Raw genomic sequence first — 27514 nt, forward strand, 5'->3', positions numbered from 1 at the left:
TGCAGAATCTGAAACTTGCTTTTGTTGAACCCCATCAGGTTCTTCTCTGCCCAGTTCTCCAGCATGTCCAGGTCATGCTGGATGGCAGCACAGCCCTTTGGAGTGTCAGCCACTCCTCCCAGCTTTGTATCCTCAGCAAACCTGCTGACTCTGTTCTCTCATCCAGGTCACTGATGAACATGTTGAACAAGATCAGACTGAGTCCTGACCCCTGTGGGACACCACTGGTTTCAGGCCTCCAACTCAACCCTGCTGCATTTATCACCACTCTGAGTTCTGTCACACAGCCAGCTCTCAATCCACCTCACTGCCCACTCCTCTAGCCCACACTTCCTGAGTTTCCTAATGAGGATGTCATTAGATATGAACTGATATAAATGCACTTCAGCTGAGTTAATGGTCCTGCCATCTGATGATCAACGTCATTAAGTTCCAGTCATTTATATCTATCCCCATCACAGAGGGCCATCCCACCACCTCTTCTTCTTTACCTATCCCTTCTGAAAAGTTGATAGCCATCAGTTGCAGCACTTCAGCTGTGCAGAATGATTACTGAGACTAACATGTGCTGCACCACCTGCTTAAAAAGCAAGGAGAAATTTGCTATAATTACATTAACATAAGATGTTGTAGAAAACATAACGAAGAGATGAAGAAAAAAAATGTACTAGCTGGAAATCCTTGTAAAAAGATAGAACTACCCTCTGTCCTCTTGTGCTTTTGCAGAAGAACCACCTAGGACTGTGCTGGTTTGGGATCTTACTCAAGTACCTGGAAGGCAGCTATAGAAGTTATCTCTCCCGACCTTTTCTGTAAAGTCCTGCCAACCCGACTGTTGGCTGTACACCTACAGGTAGGTGCTCTCTGCTCCTGCTGTTCTGCTTGGAGAGAGCTAATGGGAAAAAGCTGAAGTTGTGAGCCTTGCCCACAAGAAGGATAAGACAGGTCTAAGCTGCTCACAAAACACTGTGAAATGCCAAAGCACTCTCTTGCTCTTGTCACTTCCTCCAGACCTGAACTGTCTAACAGTATAAACAGAAATATGACATTACTTTAGTGTTAAATGTTATTTTAAAAGTTACTTAAAGGGCACAACTAACTAAACAAATATTTAACTCCCACATGATAGCAAAGCTACATATAATTAAAACACAATCTCCAAATTTTCTGGTGTCTCCTAGATGGAGAAGTACTTGTCTTGAAAGACATTTCCAATGCAAACTTCTGATCCCATTGCATTTGGGTTATCAGAGCAATTACTTTTATCTAAAAAACACCTAACTGTACTTTTACTCCTGTCTGGACCTGATCCTTGTCAACTTGCTTTAGGTGGCCCTGCTTGAGTAGGGGGAGTTGGACTGTATGGCCTCCAGAGATCCCTTTCCACCTCCACCATTCTCAAGTTCTGTGAAAATCAGGGATGTTCTATAGCTTTGTTGTAACATTTAGCCATAAAAGAACTTTTCACAACTGATTTCTCTTAAATATTTTGCTTAATAATTTTGGCGTAACCGTTGTTTGAAACATGCCACCATAATTTGGTGATGGTTCATTGCAACAGAAGTTTCATGTTGATGCCATTGGGCATTTCCACCTAGGCAGAGACATATTTAATTATTTTAATTTCTGAACTATTAGCCAGCAGCTAAATTCTTTTAAATGCTATATTTAACTAACTGGGACTTATCCTTCCTTGCATTGTGTAATAACAGTTTTTTATATTGCGGTCTACCACGAATGCTTTATCCTTCAGAGATGGTTGCCCTTTTTTCAAGTAATATTTTAATATTTTAATATTTTTAATATTTTAATATTTTAAAATAATTTTTAATTTTTAAATTTTTAAAATTTCTTAATAATTTTAATATTTTAATATTTTTTAATATTTTTGAGTCTTGACTTATTGACACTCCCACTTACACAATGGTGCAGAAAGTACACAGCTGATAGATTTATAACTTATAAATTTTTAATAACAGAACGTCATCACCCCCCAAAACGTGCTACTAATAATCTTCCAATTTCCTTATTAGAGTGTTGACTACAATGGTAAATATTTTTTATGGCTGCTACCATAAAAAAGCAGCGTAATTTTCAGCCAATGTGATTATATTTTTTAGTGTCACTCTCTGACAAGATACCAGCCAGTCTACAGCTGTGGCCTTCAGAGGGCTTTAAGAGGTCAAACAGATGTGCATATGAGCCATTCACAGGCACACAGGGAAACTGTATGGCTACCAAGGCCAATGCCAAAATTCCCCTTGGCTTCCATGAGACGATATTTGCATTTACCTTGTGAACACTTATGGAAACTGTTGTTGAACTAATTAGTTTGTAAACCCTTTGGAGATGGCTTGAGCAATTACAGACAACCTCGTGGCAAAGGTGAAGACTAAAAGCTGTTACAGGAAGATGGCAGAGTTGGCAGAAACAGCTCCCAGTGGGCCAAGGATGCAACCCAGCATGGCGCCATGCACTGCCACTACAGTACACCTCCTGCCACAACCTTCCTCCTGCCTACTCTGGCCACAGAGCAGCACCGGGCACCTCAGCGGTGAAGATTCACCCGCAACACTGCTGTCACCAGTTGTCTTGGTCCTTGTGGGAAGGATGTTACCCACCAGCACAGGTCAATACCGTTCACACCTTGTGCTTACTAGAAACCATCTGCCATCAGATGGCAGAGAGTGATCAAGCATTGGAATGGGCTGCCCAGGGAAGTAGTGGATTCTCCATCCCTGGAGATATTTAAAAAGAGACTGGATGTGGCACTCAGTGCCATGGTCTGGTAACTACAACGGTGGATCAAGGGTTGGACTTGATGATCTCTGAGGTCCCTTCCAGCCCAGCCAATTCTATGATTCTATGATCATGGTAGGAGTGTCTGCTGCTTGACATGGCGACATCTGGTAGACCCAGCTCAAAGGTGTGACCTACAGAATTGCACGTTTCACCAGTCTGTCATGTCTTCCAGTGCCATGGGCGTAATACCACCATGCCCCCTGACCATGTCACTGGATGGGGGGTCTAGTGGGGCTCCTCTGCCCAGGACCCATGAATCCTTGCCAGGGAGCTTCAGTCTTCTGGAGCGCCATGCCGCGCTGCGCCATGCCGCGCCATGCCATGCCGTGCCATGCCATGGCCACCAGACCTGGCAGGTGAATTTAAACCCTGGGCTGAGGTGGCAGGTAAGGCCTCCTCAAATGGGCAACATGGCTGCTGGGCATCCCTCGCCCTATTGGCTGGTGGGGGTAGGAGGTGCTTAGAGCTGCCAGATGGGTGCCAGTGGAGCTTCACCCAACATTCCATGGAAATGAGGCCATGCCTGCTGGGTGGTCACGTGGGCAGCTGGTGTGATGAAGGCGATTGGCAGGCTCCTCCTCCTCCACTATGACGTCATGACCCCAGCTCTCGCGAGAGCCCCCCATGGAAGGCACAGGTGGAGGGCAGGTGAGCCCCAGGGCCGCAGGGCCCCACCACCACGTGAAGCCCCGCCCCCAGCCCCGCCCATCTCCCGCGGGGAGCCAATGGGAGCACAGGCCTGTGTATATTCCCATTGGCTGTCTGCCTGGCATGCAAATGAGCCTCGACGTCACTTCCTGGGATAAATCGAGCGCCATTTTCTCTTTCTGGCTCTGGATGAGGAGCGGGCGGCGGCGGCGGGCGCTGCGCGCAGGGTCTGAGCCGAGGTCGGTCCCGGGCTCCGGCGATGTCGTTGCCGCTGTTGCCGCCGCCGCCCTCGTGGGGCGCGGAGTGAGCGCGGCGGCAGGCGGAGGAGGAGCCACGGGGCAGGGTAGGCGGGCACGGCGCTGCTCGAGAGGGCGCGGTGGCCGAGGCGGCGCGGCGGGGCCGGCGCTGTGAGGAAAGGGAGGCGGAGGCTGAGGCCTGAGCCCGCCGCCAGGTCGGCGGCTGCGGCTACAGCAGGGGCGGCGAGGCGAGGCGGCGGAGCGCCGGCGGGCTCCCCCTGCAGCCCGGCCGGGGTAGGTGCAGTAGGATGCAACCGCTGGCGCCCGCAGGCGGCCCGCCCCGACGGGCGCGGGGAGGCGGAGGTGCGCGGGGCGGGAAGGGCGGGCTCCGCAAGCTGAGGCGCTGTAGCCCCGTGCCTCGCCGACTTCGCTCGCATCCTCGAGGGGCAGCGCCGGGAAGCCCGGACCCCGCGTCGTCACCGGCTAATCGGCTTCGCCGGGGGACGGGCGGGTAGGGTCCTGACACCGAGCCGTGCCACGGCCCGTATGGGGCCGAATCGCTGCCGAGGAGGTATTGCCCCTACGCAGCGGTGGAGCTGGGCGAGTCTCCCAGCCCGGGAAGTACCCGGAGCTGTTTATGGTGATGCCCCGCGGTAGACGGACCGCTTCAGGCGGCCCGGGCGGGGGCGGCTCCTGTCAGCCCCGACGGTGTCGTCCCTGGGGCTGTCAGCTCCTCTGCCATCACCTGCCGGCCCGTCAGGGTTTCCGGGCAGTGCCGGTGCTCGTTGGAGGTTTCCGGAGAGCCAGCTGGCTAACGGGGGGCGGGATGCGGGGTCCCTGCTTGACGCCAGGGTTGTGGCTGCCAGCGTCTTGCGGTGCGCTCCCGCCGTGGCTAACTTAGCTCCACCGCACCGGTGTCCGTCGTAATCCCCTCAAAGTTGCCCGCGTTGGCTTCGGCGGAGGCGCTTCCTGGCCTGCCCGTGATCGGAAGAAGAAATTAGCCTAATGAGGCACTTGAACTCGGGGAGGACTGGCTGCTTTATGACTACTGCTAATGAAGTAGCTGTTTTGTACGGCCTTTTTCCCTAATGTCTGTCAGTACTTAAACGGTAGAGTATCTAAGGAACCAATTTAACAGATAATCTTGGAGTCTGTGGATGACAGATTTGGGTTACCTCAGAACTAGAATGTTAATGAAATGTGAAGTTACATTAAATTTTCTTGTGGCACTAAAGTATGTAAATTTTTGAAGAAATGAAAAAGTTGATGAATAATGTAAGGAAACAGCCCATACAATGCAAGTTGTTAAAACTATTTGAATATGATTGCATTGTAGATGTGAACAGGTAGTGGGAAGTTCTTTTCCTGTTAATTTGTAAGTAGAATAAAAGGTATGTATTTAGCTTTTGCTGCAACAGTTCTGTCAAAATTATGAACAGCTCCATTTCACCTGATAAGTCCTGACAAGTAAACTATTGGGTGTGAATTGGTTGTGTTCCTTCTTAGTTTTTTTTATCATTGAAATACATGTTTGAACCCCTAAACATTTAAAAGACTTGTAGAGCAATACTTTAAGACTCACTCTTGAGTTCTGCAGTCCATGCTATATTCTAGAAAATGCAGTGCTCTTTTTAAGAAACTTAATTCAGAACAAAAAAAAGTTTCATATAGCAATATTTAGACAATCTGTGTGTGTAATAAAGATGCTATATTATTAGTTGCAATAAGACCTGTAATTCCAATAGTTCATTAATAATACAGTGGTTTTGTTAAAAGCAAACAGAACTACCTCTACCATCTTCAGTTTATAGCAAATCCTCAGGCATAATGAAGAGCATACACATATAATGCCTTATGTTTTAATATTGGGAACTCTATGATTTGGGTTAGGTCCTGTAGAGCCCTTGGTAGAGCTGGCTTGTTTTTAAACACTTCAGTCCTTCCACTGAAACTTGTAGCATGGCCTTGTTTTTTTAAAGTCTGTTTCCTTGATGAATTGTTTGGACTGTGGCTCATCTGTGCTGTTGACTGTTCTGTGCATCCGTGTAAAATGTCCAAGTCATACCTGATTGACTAGGGCTATAGAAATGCAGTTATACCCCTTCTAGAGTAGCAGGGCTTGATGTGTGACTCCACTCACAAATGCATTGCACTGATGAGTTCTGTAGAATTTGAATAGGCTCCATATAGATGCTGAAATCATCTAGAGTGAGCTTGGGTCCTTCTGAGTTCAGTTTTTGGCTGATGCTTGTCCCCAAGGGAGTAAAGCTCTGTGTGAGTGCTCTAGGAGGGCTCCGTGAGTTAGAATGACTGTAGTCTCCTCCTCTAACTAGTTTTGGATAACTAACTTGAGTTTATTTTAATGAAGCATTATAGCAGTTACTTAAACCACAGTAGGTGAAGTTAATGATCTAAATTTGTTTTGATTTGACTTTAGGTAGGATAGAGGTTGATGTGCTCTTTCTTTCTGTAGGTAATTGTATACCTTAATGCTTTTTATAATGTTAGGAACTATTGAATGATGGCCATCTTTGCCTTGTATTAGATGACAATTAGATGACTGGCATGTGATTTGTAGTCAAGAAAGAAGCAAAATTATTGTGACTACTGGAGATTTATAACTTGAGACCCGTAAAGGTTTCTGGTTTAGTTGGACACAAAGTTTAATTTCAAACATAAGATTTCCATCAAGTTGCACTTGGATATAAACTGGAATTTAAATAAGGTAGCATTTTGCTGACCAGAGCAACTCAGTAAATTGTTAAATCTATTTATTCTGTAGTCAGTTTAATTTTTAGATTACAACAAATAAAATAACAAAAATAGTATCCATTCAGATAATTTGACTGTTTTTCGTTCCAAGAATCTAATCTTTCAAAGCTGTTGGAACACCTAGAGTTATTGATAGGAAGCTACATGCATTTCTTCCCTTCCAAAGGCCTTTGGTGATTACACTGTACTCTGAAATCCAAGTTAAATCTCTCAGAAGGCAGAATCCCTCTCAGATAAGGGAATGGAGCTGTTTGTTTAATACCCAGTTGAATGGATATTTAGATATGACATCTTGGAGGTCATATAGGATTATCGTAAGCCAAGATTGCTCAGGTAAACTTTGGCATAGCCAAGCTGAACTTAACATTCTTTGGGCAGTTTGACAGCATGCTTCTCTTCCTAACCCTTGTCGTTGCCATCCATTGTTCTTGCTTTTTAGATTTGGAGAATTATTATATCACATGCTTTCGTTTTCAGGAATGAAGCAGTTAGTGTTGTTTTCTCAATAAATTAAAAAAAAAACAAATTGAATTATCAACTTCTTATGAGTTTACTGAAACTAAGATTAAGAATTCTTTGCTGGTGCTTGTCAAGTCTGATAAGAGCTGAAATTTAAATTGGTAAACAAACATTTAAAAATACTTGCCACCTAAATATCTCAAGACCTGAAAGTCTTTATAAAAATCTCTCTCACAGTTACTAATAACAGTTCCCTAGATTAACAGGTACAAAATCTAAAAGTGAATGAATTTTCAAAGCAGATAATATGAAAGGACAAAATTCCATAACCCTTTTATAGCTTCCCAGTTTTATAAGCAGGTGACTTAGTGAAGGCCAGCTTCTGAGGAGCACATCTAGAGATCTGGTTTCTGTGTAGATGTCTGGTGTCATTGCAGCCTTTTTTCTCTGGATCTTCTGACAGGGTTCTCTTTAACTGGCTGTTTTCATGAAATCTCTGATTATGTAGCTTACTGCTGGATTTTGCTGGGGGTATTTGCATGCATCTTCCTTGCTCTAGCTCTGTATCAGCTTTGTATTTGATTTGATTGCATATATGTATCTTAGGAACAGAAACTAAAATGGTGCTGAGTTGGTGTAAGGAAAAGAACCTTTCAGTGTGACCACAGTTCATCACTGGAAGAATTTTGTCCAGAGAGGCTGTCAGACCTCTGTCTGTGGAGGTTTTCAAGACTTGACTGGCCAAGCCACAAAGTGCTCTGGTTGCAGTTTGTTGTTGAATCTGCTTTGAATGGGAGGCAGGAATAGATGGATGGACAGAATGCCTGAGCAAGGGCTGAATGACCTGAGAACTGAGTTTGGGACATCAGCTGCTACAGTGGTTCTTTTATTTTGCTATTAACTTGCCTTGGTTTTTGTTAATGAAAAGGTACTGTCTGTAAAAATGCAATGGATTATCAGTTTTGTGGAAACTAAATCAGAAATAGTTTAATATAAATTTGTCTCTTAGGTAGCCGGTGCTGTAAAAGGATCAGGGCTCATGGGGTAGAGTAACTTGGTTTTAATTTTACTGTTGTGATTTCATATTGAATTTGATGCTTTAGAATGGAATGAGTATCAACAAAGAAGTTGTAGATTGTAGCTGTGCATGGGAGCAAAGTGCAAGCTAAGGTTTAAAGAATGTCCAAAATGAAGAAAAATGAGTGAGTAGTAAAAGAGTGTGGTGTCATGGTTTAAACTCAGCCAGCAGCTAAGCAACATGTAGCTACACACTTGGTCCTTTCCCCTGGTGAGTTGGGGAGGAGAAAAGATAATGAGGACTGGGAGGGTTGATTCACCAATGCAAACTCAATTTGGGACTGGGTGTCAATTAATTTGTTACCAGTCAAATCAGAGTAGGATAAGGAGACCTTCCCACCACCCATCCTTCTTCCTGGGCTCAAATTCACTCCTGAAGTGTGGGCTTTCTTCAGAGTCAAGGCTTTCTTTAGGCACAGCCACCTGCTCCAGTGAAGTGTCTCCCACAGGCTGCAGATCCATATCTGCTCCACTGTGGTTCTTCACAGCCTACTTTGGGCTGCAAGGAGTCTCTGTGCCAGTCTGCATAAGTGTTTCACATCCCACTCCTCTCTCTGCTGCAGGTCTTCTGGCAATCTCTTTTGCCCTTCTAAAAGATGTTACTGCAGAGACTCATTGACTGTCTCTGATGGGCTTGGCCAGAGGTAGGTCAGGCTTGGAGATGGGTGAGCTTCTAGCAGCTTCTCATAGGAGTGACCCCTGGAGTCCTTACCCCACTACCAAAGCCCCAACATACATGGATAATAAGCTGTATTGTATTTAGGAAGTTAAACTAAAGGCATGTGGGAATAAGCTTAAAAGTTTGAAATTTTGTGACCTGCATGATAGGGCATTTCTGGTCTCTGGATGCAGAGATTGTTAGGTGTGTAACTTAAAGTTTTGCTTCCGAACAGTTTAAAGACTAGCTGAGTAACCTTGCATGTGATACAGAAAAAAAACATTTTTGGATTAAAGACTAACTACTTGAAAATCAGCAATCTGTAGTTAGAAAGGTTACTTGAGATACGTGGATGTGAAATGCTATGCCACCTTTCTAGAGTAATATTTTTTCTTTTTTTGAGACAGACATACATCAAGAAATGTCCACTTGGTCTTCTTTAGTAGCATCCATTTATCAGTTAAGGGACTCAGGTGGAGGAACTGCTTCCAGTGGAAACGTATCTCCTGGCTAATAAGATCATGGAGACAGCCTGTTAACTCAGTTATCACCAGTGGGCCATGGGATTGTTGCACATAATGTTATGTCATCAAGGGACTGATTATAAAGTTTCGATCAGAGAATATACAAATTGCTGGTTGACTTTAGTGTCAAAAGAGGATTTTGTCTTAATTTTGCGTCTTAATTTTACTGCATGGATTTTTATAGGGTGCCAGACTAATTACTCTGATTTATTCCACTCTGTATAGGTGCCTGTTCCATATCCACTCCAGTGGTATCAGAATGCCTTCTACACGTCTTATTGATAAAAAACATTAGAAAACAAGACTAGCAGCTGTCAAATGGGGCTTCCTCTCCATTTCTCTCTCCACACCTTTCCTTTGGGGAAAAAAGAAGAGGAGAATAGCATGTGAGTTGTTTGAATTTTAATTAAAAACAGTCAGTTTCATGTTTTGTACATAAATTAAAGTCTGGGCTTGTTTTTTGGGTTATGACATACATAGTAGAAGGTTTTTTTTTGGGGATGAGGTTTGCTTTTGGTGATTCTTAGCTTTTGACTTCTGGCTGATATGGGAGGAGGTTTGTTTTGTTTTGTTTTTGAGAAGCATTAACTTCTCAAGACATTGGGTACCAACAAGGCTGAAGTATTGCTAGGGGATTGTAATTTTTTTCATGTTCTTCTTGATAGAACTTGTACTGCCTGGAGGAATTGTTTAGCAGTAAGGACTGAGATCTTTTGAATTCCATTGAGTCCTCCGCCAGCTATCAAAGAAATAACCTGTGAACCTCCCAGTGACCTTTTTCAGTGCAGGGTAGTTCTGTTGCATTCTGTATGCATTTAAATTTGTCTGAATTACATTTTCTGTAATCTAGGGTGGAGGTGATAAATGTACATACTTATTAAGCTGAGTCCATGGGGATACTCACTGGGAGCCTCAGGTAAACTACTGAGGCATCTATAGCCTGGCTGCATGTGAAGTGGTAAAAGCCTCCCTGTTGGGGAAGTGCTACACCCTCCCTGGTGGTATGTTCTAGACAGATGGACAGCCATGCTGCACAGCAACACTTTGAATAGCTGACATGCAGCAGATAATCTGCTTTTTTGTAATCTTGATTTACTTGTTACCGTCCTCCATTTGGTGGGCTACAACTATTGTAGCTTGCTGGAGGGAGCAGGGTAGAATAGAAATCCAAATTCTGGAGTAGGGGAAAGTGATAGAGCTGTGTATACTTCAGGTGAGGAGACCTATAAATGTGTGTGTGTGTGTGTGTGTGTTCAGAAATCATTGTCCACTTCAGCATATTTAGCTATCAATTCCATACATTAATTACATTTCTGCTGCATTAATATTGTAGTATCTTGTCTTATGTCTATGTTCATGTCAGTTTATAGCAAAAGAAACTTCTGCAGGCAATTTAGATTTTACTAGCAATCATATTTAAGTGTGTACACACATGACGACAAACCAGATTATCAAAGAAGCTTCTCATCTTGATGCTAACATTCAAGGTGAAAGGTGTTGAATTCCTCTTTCCTAAATGAGATTACACTAATTTTCTGAATAGGGGTTAGTAAAATTCTGCTTTTTACAATTTTGCTTTTACAAAGAAGCCACAAAACGTAGTATAGTTGCCTTATAGACAGAGATCTGAAAGAAAAACTTGGAATTTTGTTTAGATAGGGGAGAAAAAATGCAAGGATTTCTGTCCAACCCTTCCCCTCCTTGCCAAGTCAGTTCCTTTTTCCATTAAGAGGAAGCAAATGATGTACTGCAAAATAGTAATGAGCCCAGTTCTTTGGCTTAAGGCTTTTGGTGTTTCATATGTAAGAATGCAGTTTTCAGTCTGTGTTTTAGTAGTGCTAAATCCAAGTGTCTGTCTTCAAGTATTCCATCTTTTTTCTGTTTTTTTTTTTTTACTTTTTCAGGAAAAGTGCAAAATGTTTCAAATTCCTGTTCAAAATCTTGATAATATCAGGAAGGCTCGAAAAAAGGTGAAGGGCATTCTTGTGGATCTTGGACTTGACAGCTGCAGGGAATTGTTGAAGGTAAAGCATTTGAAGTAACATTAATCTGAAATGTAAACCCTGGAAAAATATTGCACTTTTTGTATGATATTCTGCTGCTGTAGATCTTGATGGTGGTGTCTTTGCTTAAAGAATTACTCTTGACTGACTACTCATATGCCAGGGCTGGAATTTAGTTTTTTTAGTGCATGGAAAAATATGGACATTGAAATAGGTGTCTGAGAGGAGTTGAGGATGCCCTCTCCCTTCAGGTGTTCAAGGCCAGGTTGGATGGGGCTTTGGACAACTTGGTGTAGTGAAAGGTCTCCATGCCCATGGCAGGTGGTTTGGAATTAAAAGGTTCCTTCCAACCCCAACCATTTGATGAATACCAGAAAAATTGCAAACACAGTAATGCAACTCAGTGGGTAAAGTGGTAAGTGTATTATAGCCAGCTGGATGTGTGTTTGGTTGTTCAGTATATTTGTGACTTCATATTGACTGTAATCAGGCATTTGGAATGTACTAAGGTGAGTTCACTATCTCTAGGGTCCTATTGTGTGTTTTGTGGTGGTGTTGTTTTGTTTTGTTTTGTTTTTTTTCTGAAGTGTTTATCCTCTGAAGTTTATCCACTGTAAGTGGATAATTGTGAAAAGAAATGCTTAGATCTACATGCATAAGTGATTCTGGAATATTCTGGGTTATTGCAGTTGAAGAATGATGTATCTAAATGTTGTAAGAACTTGGGGAAAAGTGTATTTGTCTAGAAATACCCATTTTCTTAGTGTTTTATTTTTGGGGATGGTGTGTGTTTGGTTTTATTTCATTTTTAATAAATGGTGGTCAGGGGGGACCCAGTGGACATTTCTGTTCCAGAAACAGCTCTGAAGTGTGGGCTGAAAATAGACCATTTTAGTTTTTTTGCAACTAACTTTCCTTAAACCAAGTTGGTAACTTCAATTTGTTTTTTCCAGGTAATGTGGAAAAATTTCCTTTCCCTTCTATGGTTTTCCTTCCCTCTTTGATGTAAGAAATGGGGGAAGGGAATAACAAATTAGCCCATCATAGCTTGCTTCTGGCACATGAACTGTTTAAACCAAAAGTTCAGAATAGCTGTTTGCAGCACTAATTGTGATAGGAACAGTTACTGGTAAATATTTCTCTGTAGGAAGTAGTCTCCAGCAAAATTATCTAGACTTATTGTCACAAACAATTGGCTTATGGGAATTTGGTCCTCAAGTCTTGGAACCTCTCTTGGTGGAGAGTACTCAAACCAAAAGGAGAACATGTTTAGGGTAGGCCATAAACTTTAAGAAAATGTTTTTAACAGTGTCTTAATTTACTCCAGTGTATTTGTGTGAAGAATTATTAGTAAACCTCGAGTCTGTTTTATCTGTCATACACCTGTAAGAAAAGAATGGTGTTCTCTAAGGTTGTGGGGTTACTCTTGTTACTAGTAAGGGTTCTTTCTAAGTTTTTTGGGTTTTTTTGCTTTTTTTTTTTTTTTTAAGGAGGTTAGGCTGGAGGGCAAACAGATGACTCATACAGTTTCTATATGTTGATCTTGGAAAGGAAGATTTTTCTTTTCTTATTGTTGCCTTGAGCTCCTCAGGATTCTCCTTAGGGAAACTTGAAGGTTGCAATAAGCTTTCTAGCTTTTTCAGACTTAGCTATATTTTTCTAAATCTTGAATAATGTAATTTAAATCAAATTGTCACTGGGTTTACCTGACTCATTATAATTGTATACACGAAGGGGTGCTCACATTTGCACAGTGTGGACAAGAGCCTAATGCAGACAGAGCCTGTATTAAGTGGGATTGTGTATTTGTTTGACTGCTAGAGGCTTTGTTTCTTTTTGTTGCTCAGAATAATCTGTGTTGCCTGTAAATTTCACATAAATACTGCATTAGTTTTTTGTTTTGGTTTTTTTTTTTACTTCTGTTCCAGTGATGTTTGGTTCAGAAGTGGAAACATCTTGCCCTCTCTAAGTATCTTGCAGAATTTTGAATAAATGGAGGTTTGTGAAAGGAAAGGAGGATGTGGGGAACATCCATGGTAGTTGCTGTGGGTTAAACCTGTATTTGTAGTCTGTATTTCATAAAATCATAAAATGCTTTTGGTTGGAAGGGACCTTAAAGATCATCTAGTGACAACTCTGCTGCATGAGCAGGGACACCTCTTGCTAGACCAGGTTGCTCAAACCCACAGTCAGCCTGGCCTTTAATGCTCCCAGGGACAGGGCACCCACAGCCTCTTTGGGCAACTTGTTCCTATGTCTCACCACCCTCACACTAAACAGTTTCTTCCTAGTGTCAAGCTTAAATCTACATTTTTCCATTTTAATGCCATTGCTCCATATCCTGTGGCTATAAGTCCTTATAAAATGCCCCTCCCTCCTCTGCTGTCTTGTGGGTCCCCTTCAGGTACTGGAAGGCTGCTATTAACTCTCCCTGGATATTTCTCTTCTCCAGACAAAATAATCTTAGCTCTCTCAGCCTGTATTCATAGGAAAGGTGTTCCAGCCCTCTGATCATTTGTGCAACCTTCCTCTTGACCTGCTTCAACAGCTTCCTGCCCCTTTGTTGGTGGCTCCAGGAGTGGCCACAGTACTCTGGGTGGGGTCTCAGGCCAGCAGAGTAGAGGGGGAGAATCACTTCCCTTGACCTGCTGGCCATGCTTTTGATGCAGGCCAGAATGCTGGCTCGTGTTGAGCTTCTCATCAACCAGCACTCACAAGTCCTTTTCCTCAGGGCTGTTCTCAGTCCGTTTTCTTCTCAACCTGTAATTGTGCTTGATTGCCCCAGCCCAGGCACAGGACCTTGCACTTGGCTTTGTGGAACTTCATGCAGTTTTCACCTCAAGTCTGTTAAGGCAGGTCCAACTCCAAGGATGGCCAGTGCACTCTGTTCCCCTATCCATGTCACTGGCAAAGATGTTTTAACAGCACTGGTCCCAGTACTGACTTTTGAGGAACTCCTCTTTTCACTGGTCTCCATTTGGACAACAAACTGTTGACCGCACACTTCTGAGTGTGACTGTCAGACAATTCCTTATCTCACAAGTGGTCTATCCATTAAACTTCATTTTTTACAATTTAGAGACCAGGATGTTGTGTGGAACAGTTTCATATGTTTTGCACTACTCCACTTAAATGATTGTCCCTTTAGCCACCAGTGCTGTGAACCCATCATAAAAGGCCACCAAATTTTTCAAGCATGATTTGTCCTTGGTGAAGCCATGTTGGTTGCCACCTACCACCTCCAGATGTTCCATGTTTGTTAGCAGAGCCTTCAGGAAGATCTGCTCCATGATCTTGCTGGGCACAGAAGTGAGAGTGGTGTGTGGTTCTTCAGTTCTTTCCTGTTTTCCCTTTTTGAAAATGGGGCTTGTGTTTTCCCTTTCCAGTTAGTGGGAACTTTACCAGACTGACATGACTTTTCAAATATGCTGCGCAGCATCTTTTCAACTTCATCCGTCAGTCCCTCAGGAGCCATGGATGGAGCTTGTTAGGTCCCACGGACCTGTGCACATACAGGTTCTTTAAATGGCCTCAGACCTGGTTGTCAACAGTTGGTGGGTTTTCCTTCCCCAGTCCTTGCCTTTGCCTTCTGCAGCTTGGGTGGTGTGCCCTCGCTGTTGAAGACTGATGCAAAAAAAAAAAGGCATTGAGTACTTCAACCTTCTCCATATGCCATGTGACCAACTCTCCTGTTTCCTTCTGGAGAGGGCCCAAATTTTCCCAATCTTTCTTTTACCATCAATGTACCTGTAAAAACTTTTCTTGTTACCCTTCATGTCCCTGGCCAGATTTAATTTTATCTGTTCTTTAGCTTTCCTAACCTGATCCCTGGCTTCTTGGACAACTTCTTCATATTCCTCCCAGGCTACCTGTCCTTGCTTCTGACCTCTGAAGGCTTTGTTTTTACATCTGAGAGCATCTGGGAAGTGTCTTCATCTAATGCACTCTCGTGTGGTGTTGAAGATAGCCTAGGGTCTTCAAAAATGTCTGTCATGAGAGAGTCCTTCATGAACTTCTGTGACATGAGTTTCTTTTTCACTTTCTTGAGTGTTTTAACTGCAGAGGTGCATCCACCATCACTGATGGGCTTGGCCTTGGACAGAGGTGGGTCTAGATCTTTGGTGCTGGGGGAGCTTCCAGCAGCTTCTCATGGGAGCTACCTTTGTCTCCCCTCCACTACTACCAAAGCCCTGTCACACAGTAGCAAAAAGGAATCTAGTTGTTTGGGTTTTTTTTTTCCATTAAGTTTGTGTTTGGATGTTACAGGCCTCAAAAAATAGGAGAGTGAATTAAGATTTTTAGAGTAGTAGCTAGCTGGCTTTGGCTTAAGCAATGTAAACTTGCTCTGATGGGATTGACTAGAAGAATGCTATGAGGAAATTTGTTTACACTGACACAGTTGTTCCAGATGGGATAATACTGTTGCTTTTACAGCTTGAGGGAAATACTGCAGCTCTTTGGAATAAGCTTCTAAGTGTCTTAAGTTTTCCAAGTTGTAGAACACAGTAATGCTATGAAGGTTTAATACTAAAACCCATTGCAAAGAAAATGGTAGTGGTATGTTAATAAATGGAAGTAAATACTGAAATATTACGGATTTAGGAGAAGCAAGATAAAGAGAGAAAATGTCTTTTTCTTCCTTGTGAACTTGGATAGAAGCAATGGAATTGGTATAAATATTTTCACTCCTGTGTTATTTTCAATAACTGAAGTGTTCAGAATTCCTACTGTGTTTCCAGGCAGTCCCATATGAACAAACGTTTGATGTAAAATAAGAGTTCAAAAATAATTTCTTTGAACTGAACTTTGAGATGTGTATCCAAATACTGTATGGACTTCCAGTTCATCCTCTGTGTGCTTTTTCCTTTTTTCGTTTTCCATGCTTTGTACTGAGGTTATCTTTGTATTGAGAACTGACTGTAAAAGCAGAATTTTTTTTTTTCTTCTAGAATCTTAAAACTTTTGACCCAGGTGAAAAACACTTTTGTAACACTTCATGGAGTGATGTCTCTCCTTGGGAGCCTGTGGGCAAAAGGAAGGTATGTATATTTGTGTTAGAAATTCTGGGTAGATGTGCATGTGAAGCCATCAAATTTTATCACTTTTGGAAGTCCTGGAAAAATAAAACCACAAATTTTTATGGTAAAAAAATTAGCTTTTACATCTGTTTTCTAAGTATCAAGTTTTTTCTAAGTTTTAAAGTACTGTTTGTCAGGGGAATCTGTTGCCTGTGTTATTCCCTGTAATGCAAGTGGTTATGAGGACTATATTTGCTGCTTGTTGGCCTTAAGCATATAACCTTGAACATCAATAATTAAGATGCCACACTTGTGTTCTGCCTTTTTAGCCTAATCTGATGTGTAGTCTTAACATGCTCCTGTATACAAAATGCTTTTGTTTCACCGGAAGGATAAAACTGATTGGATAGATGTGAGTGGATTAAGATGAAATTAGCATTAGTGTCTCAAGATAGGGTTGTGGTGGAAAACATACTCCAGTTACATTTGTATATATGAAGCAGCTTTTAGTTCTGTATAGCTGGAATCTTTTGTGAAACTAGAATTTACAAGAAAGGTAGGGTTGAGGTGAACAAACCAAACTATATCTCTATCTTCTAGCAAGTTTCCAAGGTAACCTGTGTAGACCATAAGAGATGTGGTAGTCTTAGTCTTGTTGAAGAGTTTTAGGGCTTCTGATGGCTTCCATGAGTGTCATGATTTAGCAGTGTGGGCAGACTACAAACCTAACAGAATTCCTCTCATTTCCCACCTCCCAGCACCCCCTCCCTCCAAAAAAACCAAAAGGGGGGGGTATGAAGATAAAAGGGGAATAAAGACTGAAGACCTTAGGTTGGAAACTGAAAACAATTGTATACAGATTTTTTTAACACGGGAAAGGCAATAACATAAAGTGTAAGATAAAAAATAGAAATACATACAAATACATATATTCCATATATATATATATATACACACAGATACACACATCCATTAACATGTGATTAACATATGGCAAGCTGGCTGGAACAAACAGTAGCATGACCAGTGGGAGCTGAGAGGAAAAAGAGGAAGGAGCTGCTGGCTTTCTGATCTTCTATAGAATATGGGAAGAAATGGGAGGGAATAGATCCCTCCTTTTGCATCCTGCCCCTCTCAGAGTCTGAAAGCCCTCCTTCTTTAGTTCCTCCTGTTCAAATGGTGACACGTGAGGAAGTCTTGTCAGCAGCATGTAAACAGTGGAGTGTCTTCTGTTTTCATCCTGACCCCAAAGAGGCTTTTATCTGCTGTTAGTATCTCTGAGGCTGGGTGCAATGGTTCCATTTTTTAACAACAGCTGACTAAACAAAGCTGCTCAAGTCTCTGCCAAGCTTCCATTCAGTAGTCTGTGAACCCTCCCAGCCTTCAGGACCTTTGTCTGCTTTGTCTCCTAGTTTTCTTTTCCTGAACTTGGGTTCACACATTTAAGGCTGGAGGTTCATCTGTTCATCTGAATTTGTGGATGGAAGAGTCAAGTGTGACTTGCTTGACTAGATTCATAGAGGCAAATTGCATCTAGCATTTAAGTGTGACTTCAGTGACTTCAGAAGACTGTGGTTACTTTCCATCATGACTGCCTTTAGTTTAGGTTAAGGGAATAAATCCTGTTAATTGTAAGATCCTTGGTTTCTTTCCCTGTACCCTTTTTTATTCCTTATGCATCTCTTTTGGGTACTAAACTTTTTCCTATCCATTTTCTTTAAACAACCATGGTTCTTTAATGTGTATCACTTACATACTGTGGCACCATGCTGCCTGGATTTGGGAGAAAAGAAGTTGGTCCTGTAGGATGTTCTGTTCCAAAGTTGTTGCCATAAGGGGAGACTATGGTATTTGAGCTGCATTGGAAAGTTGGCAGGCTGGAGTTGATGTTTATTTGGATGAGCAGATGGTTTCTACCAGTAGTCTTTAGGGAGGCATTAATTCTTGAAGAGCTTTGGTTTTTGGAGGCTATTGTGTCTTTCTGCTTGTCTCTAGGTTGTGGGGAATGTGAGACTACACAACAAAGTGTTACTGCATTCTGTGGTATGTTCTTTGGAGTGGGACTATGAAAGTTTTCCTAAGTGCCTCCAATAAGCATGTCACGCCCCACAAGGCAGGTGTGGCACTCTCAGGGCTCACAAAGTGAGCACAGCTCACACGGTGGGTGTGATTAGAGTACTCTGGAACAGGGGTTGACACAGGGAGTTTTGGACTGGACCTCCTTGCTTTCTAAGATCCTATAGAGAGGAGCCTAGGAGCAGCTGGGCCAAATTCTCCTCCATCTCTAATCTCTTTTAACAACCCATTCAGTGAGATTAAGTTTGGGAATTCTCTGTGCGGTACTCTAGGAGTAAGACTGTTATCCAGGAGGTTTGTATAAAAACACAGCTTTACTTAAAAGTAAGATAGTAAAGTGTCAGCTAGCAGAATTAGAAATTATACTTTTGAACCAATGGATTAAAAGTAGCAGAATTTAGCAAGATGATACTTTCAAAGGAATGGATTACAAGTTAGCAAAACTTAAGGGAAGTGTTAAAACAACAGGTGACAACCGAGGAAGTTGAACAAAGCAACAGGTAGTAAAACATAAAGTTGCCAACTATGTTACCCTGATGTACCTGCTTTCTGAGACAAGGTTAGAAACAGATGGAGAGATAAAGAAAAGATAGATATCACCACCCTTGCATCCAGTGCTGATCTTAGTAGGAAGTTGTGGTTCTTGGATGGTGGGCACGCATCCAGCATTTGGAGTGTGCCTCTTTTATGCCACCTGACCCCACCATTTCCCAGAAGGGCTTTGGCGTATCTTGCACAGCCAGGTGTTCACTTCGGCCCCTCCAGATGGGATGACACAGCAATAACCCTGATTTCTGTGCTTGCAGCCTCTTCAGTGGCTTTACCTGGGGCACACACAAGATGTCACTCTGCCTCTGCAGGGCACAGCTTGCCTGCCCCTGTCCCTTATGGAATAAGGACAGTGTCCTGCCTGTCAGGGTGCCCATCAAACAGAGCTCCTCTTGCAAGGACAGTGTTCAGCTGATCGGGATAGACACCAAAGGAGGGGCTGCTCTTGTGAGAACAGGGCCCTGTTTATCAGGGTGGTTCCCCAAATGAGGGTCTCTCCTTGAGAGAAGGGAGTCCAGGTGGCTTTTGAATGAGGCCTCCACCCGAGTGCAATGTCCATTTTGTCAGAGCAGCTGTTTTGTGGCAAATACTCTTTTTTTGGGTTCCACAAAGCATTTCTGGATTGTTTGTACAGTCTAGGGTTCTGTTGGTCAATCTTTAAGATGCTTTATTTTTTTGTGGCTTTGCATTCTTTGTCAAATTAACTATAAAACTGAGGTGCCATTAGTAGACTATGGTAGCACATGTCAACATAAAAAGCAGCTTAGGTGTGTATGCAAGGAGAACATGCTGACAAAATTATTTTCTAAGGTATCTGGGAGATTTCTGCTTTGTACAGAAAACATCGAAGTAGCAAACTATCACATGTGTCATTATGAAAAAGATTTTTTTTGGTTGGGGTTTTTTTTTTGTTTTTGTTTTTTTAGCTAAGTAGTGGTACTCCAGGATTCATCCTAATTTGATAGAGCTAGTTGTTCAGAACTTTTTTCTTTTGCTTATATGTGATACTTTTTACCTCCACCAGAAATAAATGATTTAAGAAGGCATGAAACATTATTTCTGCATGACTTTAACAGTATGCAAGTGTCGGGATGGTTTCTTAGTGGTATACTGCAATGCTTGTTTGTATAAGAAGTAAAAAACATCATTATTGTGGAATAGAAAATGTATCCAGCACTTGGAGCCACTTAGTTGTGGAGTGTTCTCACTGCACCTGATATAACAGTTGTTCAGACTTGACATCAAAGAAATACTGACTGTGTTACACTATAGTGTAAGTTTATGGGGACAGAAAGACCCAAGACAGAAATAGGGTGGGGGGTGTTGGGGAGTAAGGAGTGGGCCCAGTATATAAAAGCATAAAAGCTTTCCTGAACCTTGGACAGCCAATCAAAATAAGTGCTTGCCTTTCTTTGTCACCAGACTTCTGAACGAGTAAGGCTAGTGAGGTGCTGGTTTTAATAATGCTCTGTCCTTATTAGTTCGGTAGTGTCAGTGGTCTTTCTCAGTGTACTTTGAATGTAAGATTGATTTGCTGTGGTGCTGATTACTGGCAGCTGAGACCAGACAGCTAAAGAATGTAAGTAGAGGATAATTCACTGATACCTTCACAGTGTATTCTTCAGTAGCCTTAGCTAGGCAGTGGCCTTATCTGACCCAGTCTTTTGAATTTGGAGGTTAGATTTTAGTTATCATCTGGATACTTTTCTAGTACTGCTGACAGATGAAACTTTCAATGCTATATGAAATGACTGAAAAATAGTGGCACAGATTTTTGTTTGTCTGCAACACATGTGAGTGATATAGCCAGGCTGGATGTTGCAGTGGTAGAGCTGCTTGTTCTCTGGATGGTGTTGCATAAGGAACCAAAGTCAGGTGAAAAACCACATCGGAGGAAACAGGCAAGTTTCACTGGGTGTTCGAGAGTGCAGATCTGTTACCTGGATGTTCCTTGACTGATTCTGTGTTTTTTGGCAAGAGCCAGGGTTAAATTCCTAGGAATTTGATAGGAAAAATGGCTAACATGACTACCTTTTTTCAGAAAGAACAAATAATATTTGTATGGATATGAAAAGTGATTGTGTTGAGTGACATGTAAATGAGGGAGCAAACTATTGCTTAGTGGAAGGTGGGTTTGTTTTTATACAGTTAAGATATTTTTCTGTGAGATATGTTAATGCTCTATAATGAGTGTGTGAGAGGAAATTTCTTGAATAAATTATTGTGATGGGTCATCCAGTATGTTGAGATAATACAGAGATCATTGCTGCTTTATCATAAAAGGATTTTTTAATTTCTTTCTGTTACTAATCTGGCTCCAAAGAGGTTAAAAAAAGTCTTTTGTGGCTGTGCTGGGACACAGCTCTCTTTTGGAGAGCTTTCAGTGGAGGATAGGGTATATAAATACACAATCCTCCCAACCCTTTCTCTATCCCCGTTTTCTCCAGTTGATAGGAGGTGACTCTGAACTAAATAAAGCCTTAACAGTGGCATACTAAAAAGGTTGCTGTTCCTAATTCCTTAGACTTCACTTCCTATGTATGGTGGCACACTATTTCTTCTTAGCTTGTTCTGGGATCCTTATGAAAACAGGCTTCAGAATTACTTGTGAGCTGGAGCAGAAAAACCTCAAGGCTTCTTAAAAATTATAAAGAAGCAGAACAGGCACAAATGTTTCTCACTTTAAGTATGTCATCTTAAAATTTGCTTTTCAAAAACAGATCTCTGAAACTCAGAAGATACATGCTATGCATCCTATGAAGGCATACTTGTCAGGTGAAAATGCAGAGCTACTTTCAAACAGATAATAGGGATTTAGGAACTGGCAGTTTCTAAGTGGATGTTTTTGTTTTGTTTACAGAGATACAGAACAAAGCCGTACTGCTGTAGCTTATGCAAGTTCTCGTCAAAATTACTTACTTCATTCAAGAATCACTTGCATCGTTACCATGAGGATGAAATGGACCAAGAGCTGGTGGTTTCTTGCCCAAAATGTGCATTTGCTTCTGATCCCAAAATAGTGGGAAAACATATCCGGATGTTTCATTCATCTAATAAAAGAATACAGAACTATACAGTCAGCATTTTGGATGGCATGAAACAGTTCAGGAGTGACATTATAAACTTTACATGCCTAAAATGTCACTTTACAGACACTTTGTATTACAATATGAAGAAACATGTGTTGATGAACCATTTTCAAAACCTAATAAGTACATATTTTGGCCAGAAACCTGATGAAAGTAAAGAGAATTCTGTTGAGCACTACTGTAAAAAATGTAATGCTTCTGCAAACAGCCAAGATTCTTTAATGTACCATGTCTTGACAGCTGAAATACACAGAGACCTGGAGAACAAACTTCGGTCTGTGATTTCAGAACATATTAAGAAACCAGGACTTGTGAAACAAATGCATATTGCTCCAAAGCCTCCACAGGGCATTGCGGTGGCTGCTCCATCTGTAGGGCCTGCCACTGGCCCAGCAGGTTCTGTTGCAGCTCCAGCTTGCATTCAGCTTGCATTTCCGCCAAATAATCAAAATCAGAGCGTGGTGCAGCCAAAAGCAGTTCAGAACACAGTCACATCACTGACTGTCCCAAGTGCCTCTTGTAGCATTCCACCTACAACTTCTGCTCCGGTTGTTGCCCCGTCACATGTCACTCTTGTATCTAGTAAGCTTCCTGTAGGTCAGAATAATGTTAATATTCAGACATCACCTTCCCAGCCTGTCATTGTTTCCCATAGGCTCCCCCTTAATCAGTCTGTGAATGCTGGAGCTATTCCTTCTGTTGGGACTGTAAATCAAACTGTGGCCCCCGCAGTTCTTCCCCTTAACCAGCCTGGGCTCTTTCCTATTAATCAACCCATTGGTGCTGTGAATGGTCAGGTTGCAGCTGGAGTGCTGCCTGTTGCTCAGCCTGTCAGCTCTGTGAATCAACCAGTTGCACCAGGAGTTCTTTCTGTCAACCAGTCGCTTGGGAATGTGAACAGACCCATTGGTCCTGGGGTCCTTCCCGTGGCCCAGACAGTTCCATCAGGGGTTCTCCAGCTTAACCAGCCTGTTGCCTCAGGGGTTTTTCGTGTCAGACACCCTGTTAGGCCTGGCTTTCTTCAGCTCAATCAGCCTGTTGGCCCAGCAGTTATCCCAGTAAATCAGCCAGTTCAGCCTGCAGTTCCTCAAAATGCAACTTTTCTGACTGCAGGTTCTATACTTAGGCAGCTGATCCCAACTGGGAAGCAGGTCAATGGCATACCTACCTACACTCTTGCCCCCGTTTCGGTTACTTTGCCCGTGCCTCCTGGGGGTGGTGTAGCAACTGTTGCCCCCCCACAGGTGCCCATCCAACTCATGCAGTCTGGGACAGTAACCCAGTTGTCCCAGTCACCAGCTGGTGCACCCTCTCCTCCTATGGTTTTAACGTCTCAGAATGTATCTATACAAACCTCCCCACCAGGTCCTGAAACAAGACAGGCGAAGCAGTGGAAGACTTGCCCTGTTTGCAATGAACTTTTCCCATCGAATGTCTACCAGGTGCACATGGAGGTGGCCCACAAACACGGTGAAGTGAAAATGGAGGAAACCTTGGAACCTGACAAACTTGCAGCTTGCGCACCCTTTTTAAGGTGGATGACGGAAAAGACTGTCCGGTGTTTCTCTTGTAAATGTTTTCTCTGTGAGGAAGAGCTTATGAAACATCTCTTGATGCATGGCTTAGCTTGCTTGTTTTGCACAGTTACTTTCCATGACTTAAAAAGCCTTGTGGAGCACAACAAAACTACACACAACGGGAAAAAGCAGTTGCATGCAGATTATAGCAACAGAGGATTTCAACTAGGGAACGATGCTCAGGGTGACCTTGTATTTCCACACTTCGATTTCAGTACAGTGTTACCAAAAGAAGACATGGGTGAAAGAGAAGTACATTTGGCAGTGCTTGCTGGATTGAATTCCAGGACACTTGTCCCTGTTTACATCAAAGTGAAACCTCAGACAGCAGAAGTGAGCAACAGAAGCAACAAAAAGGTGTTAACCTGTCCCTTTTGCTTTGGTACGTTTGTTAGTAAAGATAAGTATGAAATGCATTTGAAAGAGCGGCATCATATCATGCCAACTGTACATACAATTTTGAAGTCTCCTGCTTTCAAGTGCATCCACTGTTGTGGTGTGTACACTGGAAATATGACTCTGACAGCTATTGCTGTGCATTTGCTCCGTTGTAGAAGTGCTCCCAAAGATAGCAACTCAAGCATGAAGATGCAGCTTGAGCGTTCTGAGAAGAAAGAGCTGCTATTTGTGAATGGAGAAAAGCATGATTCTCTGATACTGAAAAGAAAGCAATCTGATTCCTGCTATGTTGCAGAAGACCAAAGGAATAAGGAACAGCAGCCTCTGAGCTTAAGTATAGCTCTAACTCCAGAAAATTCAGGGGTAGTGCCTTTCAAACGACAGAAGGTTCATGGTAGGACTGAGATGAAGAAGCTTCTTTCTAGTGAGGATCTTTGCATTCTAGCAGTAGATCCTAAACAGTACGATGAAAACTCATACGAGGCTCAAAAACAGTTTTTGACAGACTACTTTCATGAGAGGCCATATCCTTCTAAAAAAGAGATAGAGTTACTTTCCTCACTCCTGTATATGTGGAAAATTGATGTTGCATCGTTCTTTGGAAGAAGGAGGAATACATGCTTAAAGGCAATTAATAATCACAAACCAGCTGTGCTGTTGGGTTTCAGTATGTCTGAGCTAAAAAATGTTAAGCACAGTATGAATATAAAAGATGAACCCTTACATGTGTAAACAAGCTTTTTATAACAGCTAAAAGCAATCCGTAATTGCATACTTACACATTTAACACTTTATTGTATTATTTGTTTTAGCTTGCAGACTGGCCTGTTGAAGGATACAGTAGTACAAAAAGTCTTATTCATCTGTGACTCTTACTATGAAAGGCACACATAGTTGGGTATTTGAAAAAGCTGAAGTCTTCAGACTTCCACATCTTTTTACTTTTTCTGTAATAGCGTTTTTGGGTTTTTTTGTTTTCATTTTGTTTTTGTTTTTGTTTTTTTTTTGTTCTGTTTCCCTTCCTACCTCTCCAGGCTTCCATTATGCTTTTTATACCACCATGTAAAACATTTGTCCTGTTAAAAAGAAATATAATTTCATTTTTCTACAATGTTGTCATCTTTTCTAAACAATAAAGTGTATAATGTTGGTTAAAGTACTGACGTAAACTAGGTGAAAAACATCTATATTCATTGCCCCTGCAAACTCCCTATGCACTGGTAGCAGTAAAAGACATGGCAATGTTTTGGGGTTTTTTTCTTAGTCAAAGTAGCCATGCCAGCCAGTTAAACATGTTGACTTGTAATATCTAACTAGTATTAACATGGTGGGGATTGAGGGGCTTGGGGGTGCTTGTTGAAGTGTTTTAATTAACTGACTTGAAATTGTTGTTATTATCTGTTAATAGATCTTGCTAAGCAGAAGTATTTACTATTTTTGTTGGTGTTGAAACTTGTTTTTTTAAATACTTACTATTCAGAGCTTGGTAGTGACATTCGGTTTCTTTTTCAAAACCCAAAGCTGCTTTGGAGAGTGTCAGATTGCTTTGATACGTGGAGTATATGACATCTGTTCACGTTACTTATCTGTAGAAGCCCTGTCCAAATAGCACTGAAGTTTGGTGAAAAACCTGATTTTTATTTGAAATTACTGTTGCATGAAGTAATAACTGAGCAGTGCCTCCTTCCCAGCTTATTACATATGTGGGTTGAAGTCCTTTGAGTCAGAAATTGTACAAATTGAAATCAGATTAGTTTCAAGAATTTAAACCATTGAGAACCTGAACCGGTGATACTCGTGTAGTTTTTGTTTTTTGTTGTCCTAGAGAGAGCATAAGAATCATAAAATAAACTCAGACTATCCTGTTTGATAGGAATTGGCATTCCAGTTACAGAAAGGCTGTTGGGAAGGTTCACTTGAGTTGAAGAACAAACTATAGTACCGGTGACTACATTGGGGCCTTGTTTAGTACAATCTTTCTCTCTGGGTATGCTTAGTTTTATCTGGCTTGTCAAGCACTGCCTCCAGTAATCATTAATGACCTGGTATATAATAAATAAGCTATAATATGCATTTAAAAAAAAAAAAATTCCTCCTCATACCCCTCTCCCCAGCCTTAAAAAGAGCAGGCTCTTCTGTCAGTGCACTTGCTCCAGTGTTACAAGGCATGGGTGATGATGCCCAAGCTTAGTTCTATTTTTTAAGTAGTAAGCATACTTTTGTTGTATGCAGTAGTTTTTGAAGCAGATACAGAGTTGCTTTTTTGTGCTGTTTCTAAAAGGCCGTGGCATTTTTAGCCGACTTTGATGACTTTCCATCCAAGGTTATATAAGCTATTTGAAATTCTATTTTGAATACAATCTTGATATTTTCCTATTGATAACTTCAAAGAGTGTTAATCTATATGTAACATACAGTTAACTTAAACCGGGAGAATCTGCTATTTGGAAAAACCTCATCATTTCAAAGCAGTGCTGAACAGTATAAACACCATTTATGAGACTGTGTGTGTGCAGTCCATCCCAAAGAAGGGCTATGTGTAAGAAGCTGGGAGGAGTCTGACAGCGGAAATCTGGGGAAAAGCTTTACACAAATGGCTAAAGATTGTCCTGGAAACAACAGTGTGGCTTGGAGTGGGGAGCTAGGAAGTAATTTCAGGCTTCATCCATGCTTCAGGCATCAAGGGAGCAGGTCAGTCTTACAACAGTTTTCCTACATAGTGTCCAGTGATGTTAAGCATTTTATTTATTGGACTTCTGATTTCACAGTTTCAAATAAACCAGCTAACTGTCTTAACTGTCTCTTGGGTGTGTGTGGACATGATTACCTACCACCCCACCTCCCCTTTTTAATATATCCAGGGAACTTGATGTGAAAGCTTTTTTGGGTGCCAAATAACTGCTCAAAGACACAAAAGGAAAGTAAAACCTAGAACTTGGATCCGTATGCTTTAGGTAGCCCATAGTACATTATGCTAATATTTTTTATTATTTCAAGCACTGAGAGCTGCATATCTTCGTGGAGGCTGATGTTCTTAAATCTTGGTAATAATTTACTCTCACTTTATGTTCCTGTTCTCATTAAATAAGGACTGTAGAAACAGACAAATTCTGAAATGTAGAAGTAATGACTGACACATGATATGGTCATATTTCTCAGAAAAGCCAAGGAGCTTGAAAACAACCAAATTAAATTAATGCCTTTAATTAAATTAGGCTTTGGCTGTAGGCTTCTCATGTGTGAAACTGTTTGGTTAGGAAGTCTTAGTCTGGAAATGTACTGCTGCCCCTGTGTAGGCCTACATGTTGGCAGTGTGATGAAAGCCCCTTTTTGGCAGATAGAACCTGCCAGCCCTGGTGTATGCTGCTGGGGAAAACAAGTCCACCAAAATAGCTGCCTTCTGCAGCAGAGTTTCTGAATGCAGAAATTCAGAGAATGCAGAAAGGCATAAGGCATGTGGTGTAGCTCTGGTCCACTGCAGAAGTCTAGTTGGGAAGAATAATGGTCAGTTTGCAGGATGATTGTATGAAGTACTTGATCTTTTTGGGAATAATAATTAAAAAAACCCTCACACCTGCATGTGTTGTCCTGAACTGTATTGGTCTGGAGAAGTCTCTAGAGAAATAC

At 41.9% G+C, this 27514-nt stretch overlaps 1 protein-coding gene across 4 annotated transcripts; it reads left to right on the forward strand.

Annotated features, from left to right (window-relative positions):
• The first annotated feature begins 3604 nt into the window (after positions 1 to 3604).
• On the forward strand, positions 3605 to 26685 carry ADNP2 (ADNP homeobox 2). 4 transcript variants are annotated; one of them, XM_030444830.1, is made up of 5 exons: positions 3605 to 3793; positions 9402 to 9562; positions 11081 to 11200; positions 16129 to 16218; positions 21683 to 26685. In XM_030444830.1, exons 3-5 carry the CDS (start codon positions 11093 to 11095, stop codon positions 24617 to 24619), a joined length of 3135 nt encoding a protein of 1044 aa, XP_030300690.1. In that variant the 5' UTR covers positions 3605 to 3793; positions 9402 to 9562; positions 11081 to 11092; the 3' UTR covers positions 24620 to 26685. The 4 variants fall into 4 exon arrangements, with proteins under 4 accessions (XP_030300690.1, XP_030300691.1, XP_030300692.1 ...); XM_030444831.1 differs by having other exon boundaries at positions 3605 to 3689; positions 21683 to 26662; XM_030444832.1 differs by lacking the exon at positions 3605 to 3793 and adding an exon at positions 3938 to 3980 and having other exon boundaries at positions 21683 to 26662.
• The last annotated feature ends 829 nt before the right edge of the window (positions 26686 to 27514 follow it).

The sequence above is a fragment of the Calypte anna genome, chromosome 2 (genome assembly GCF_003957555.1).
Source record: "Calypte anna isolate BGI_N300 chromosome 2, bCalAnn1_v1.p, whole genome shotgun sequence".
Classification (NCBI taxonomy): Eukaryota; Metazoa; Chordata; class Aves; order Apodiformes; family Trochilidae; genus Calypte; species Calypte anna.